We start from the raw sequence: 2,632 nt of genomic DNA, 5'->3' as shown, positions 1-2,632 counted from the left end.
TCCTCTAGAACTTGTATCACTCTCTTGGACTGACCATCAGTCTACGGGTGGGAAGTTGTACTAAAATTTAGACGAGTACCCAGAGCCTCGTGCAAAACCTTCTAGAATCTAGAAGTGAATCTCGAATCTCAATCAGAAATGATAGACAACTGAACACCATAAAGTCAAATGATCTCAAAGATATACAACCTAGCCAGTTCTCCAAAGAATAATTAACTCGCACCAGAATAAAGTGAGTTGACTAGGCGAGTTGATCAACCATCACTTAGACATAATCCTTTTTAGAAGGAGTCAGAGGTAACCTAGTCTCAAAATCCATTGTAATGCACTCCCATTTCCACTATGGAATCATAATAGATTACAAAAGACTAGACAAGTATTGAGGCTATACCTTGACCTGCTGACAAATCAGATACCTTACAACATAATTGAAAATATCCTTGTCATACCAACCCAATAATAACGCTCCTTGAGATTCTTGTACATCTTACCCGCACGAGGATGCATAGCATATGGAATACCATAGGCCTCCTGAAGAATAGTTTGTCTCAACTCACTATCTTTAGGAATACAGTAACGACTATGGAAACACATAATACCATCCTGATCAAAATATAATCCGAAATCGATACCTACTGGACCTGCTCAATATTGGAAAACAAAGACCTATCCAAGAGCTAAGGTTAGCTTAACATACAACTTTGTCAACAAACTGCCATATCATACAAGCTCAACCTAGGAAACAAGATCCTCAAATCAGATTCTGCCTTACAGCTTAAGGCATCAGCCACCACATTGGCCTTGCCCGGATAATACTCGATCTCACAATCATAGTCCTTCAGAAGCTCGAACCAGCGACACAGCCTCAGATTTAGCTCATTCTGAGTAAGTGTATACTTCAAACTCTTATGTAAAGATATAACATTTGTCTCCATAGAGATAGTTTCTCCAGATCTTTCGAGCAAAACCCATAATAACTAATTTCATATCGCGGGTGGGGTAGTTGCTGTAACACCCCAATTTATGGGCTAAATTTAAGAAATTATAAAGTGGTAAATTTAATTGGTATTTTTGGAAGAAACGGTGGATTAAATTGTAAAATTTTAAAGTTGGCAGACCATTTTAAGAAGTGCAGGAAGTTCAGTGACTAAACTCATAATTTAACCATTTTTATTTTGGAGAGAATTATAAATCTCTCCCCCCGTATGTTCAGCAGAATATTTTCCTAGTTTTCCCTCTCCAACAACCCTTCTCTCAACTCCGATCTACTCGCCGTTCGACCTCTGATCGATGAACCGAAACCACCATCGTGTTCGTTGTCAAACGAGGAATAAAACCCCTCAAACATTTCGTTGTGCATCGTCGTCGTTCGTCATTAATTTCAGTCGGAAGTATCGTCGGTAATAACTCGATTTCAATTAGTTTTTCGTCGATTCACGATGATCCGATGATCCGTTTATGACACCTCCCGCACCATCGTGTTCCATGTGTCGTTTCGAGTCTACCGGTGTCATCCTTGGTCTCCAACGACAGCAGCGCATGAGGAGGTAAAGCGGTCAAAGTTTCTGATTTGTTGAAATCGAGCTCTCCGTCGTTCAAAAATTTGAATCGAGCTTTATAAGTACCTCGAAATCACTCAAAATAATTTTTAGAAATTTTTTCGCGATTTGTAGGCTGCTGAAAGACATCCCACGCGCTGCCACTACGCGTGGGGAAGGGAAAAATGACCGGTTTTGGAACTGTTTTAACCGGTTTGACCGGTTCCAACCCGACCTGACCCGTTTACCCGACTCGACCAGTTGACCCGACCCGACCCGTTGACCGTTTACCCTTGATCGGTGTTGACCAAAGTTGACCAAAACTTTGACGGGCTTTGACCGGGCATTAAACGACCTTTGACTTTGACCGAGTATACCTATCCTGACATTTTTGGACATTCCAAATCCGATTCCGCAGTCCGTTTTTTTAAATTCAGACCCGAATGCCTCTTAATTGCCAGTCAAACCCGTTGACTTTGATTTTGACCGAAAATTCCAAATTTTCGAAAAGTCATATTTTATGCTTTCAACGTCCTGAATCTGAAGTCTGTTTTTCCAAATTCGAAACTGGTAAGTTGGTTTTAACTGATTTATCATCCGACTCGATCCGTTTATCTTAATTAAGCTTCGTTTCTGATATAATTTTTGTTGATATGGATCCGAGGAAATATTGGAAGATGATTTCAATATCGATGGTATTCGAATGGAATTTAATAGTCGATCAGTATTGCACGAAAATCGAGGTAATATTTTACTACCTCTTTATGCTTCATGGAACATATTGATATTGGTAAATGCATGAATAGGATAATGTTGATCACTTTTGTGGAGTTGAATAATTTATACACTCGATATGAATGTGGTAGAAATTCTGTAACTAAATAAAGATCGAATGTCTAATAGAAGAGATTGAGGAATTGTTAGAATTAAATTACAAGTTTGTGATTAGTGATAAAGAAATCAGCCATGGATTTGTAACTTATATTTTATATCATCCAAGGTTAAATGTTAAAGGTACTTGAATGGGAAATTATGAGAATACTCTGGTAGGGTAAAATTACGAAAATACCCTTATATTGTAGGATGACAAGAAT

At 38.6% G+C, this 2,632-nt stretch overlaps 1 protein-coding gene across 1 annotated transcript; it reads right to left on the bottom strand.

The window, feature by feature from the left end:
• Positions 1–265: 265 nt before the first annotated feature.
• Positions 266–935, bottom strand: LOC120143203. Its single transcript, XM_039157591.1, has 3 exons — positions 773–935; positions 454–641; positions 266–340 (listed from the first exon to the last, which is right to left on the bottom strand). Exons 1-3 carry the CDS (start codon positions 933–935, stop codon positions 266–268), a joined length of 426 nt encoding a protein of 141 aa, XP_039013522.1.
• Positions 936–2,632: the final 1,697 nt, after the last annotated feature.

Source organism: Hibiscus syriacus, unplaced genomic scaffold (assembly GCF_006381635.1).
Source record: "Hibiscus syriacus cultivar Baekdansim isolate YM2019G1 unplaced genomic scaffold, ASM638163v2 tig00110839_pilon, whole genome shotgun sequence".
Lineage (NCBI taxonomy): Eukaryota > Viridiplantae > Streptophyta > Magnoliopsida > Malvales > Malvaceae > Hibiscus > Hibiscus syriacus.
Note: the sequence above shows the minus strand (reverse complement) of the source record. Positions and strands in the feature narration are given on the sequence as shown.

What these genes read in the sequence shown, in the direction of transcription:
- LOC120143203 (XM_039157591.1), bottom strand. Translation starts at nt 935, where the DNA reads ATGGAGACAAATGTTATATCTTTACATAAGAGTTTGAAGTATACACTT. An exon ending in GGTGGCTGATGCCTTAAGCT is followed by an intron (nt 642 to 772) that starts GTAAGGCAGAAT and finishes AATATTGAGCAG; the next exon opens with GTCCAGTAGGTATCGATTTC. An exon ending in TCAAGGAGCGTTATTATTGG is followed by an intron (nt 341 to 453) that starts GTTGGTATGACA and finishes ATGATTCCATAG; the next exon opens with TGGAAATGGGAGTGCATTAC.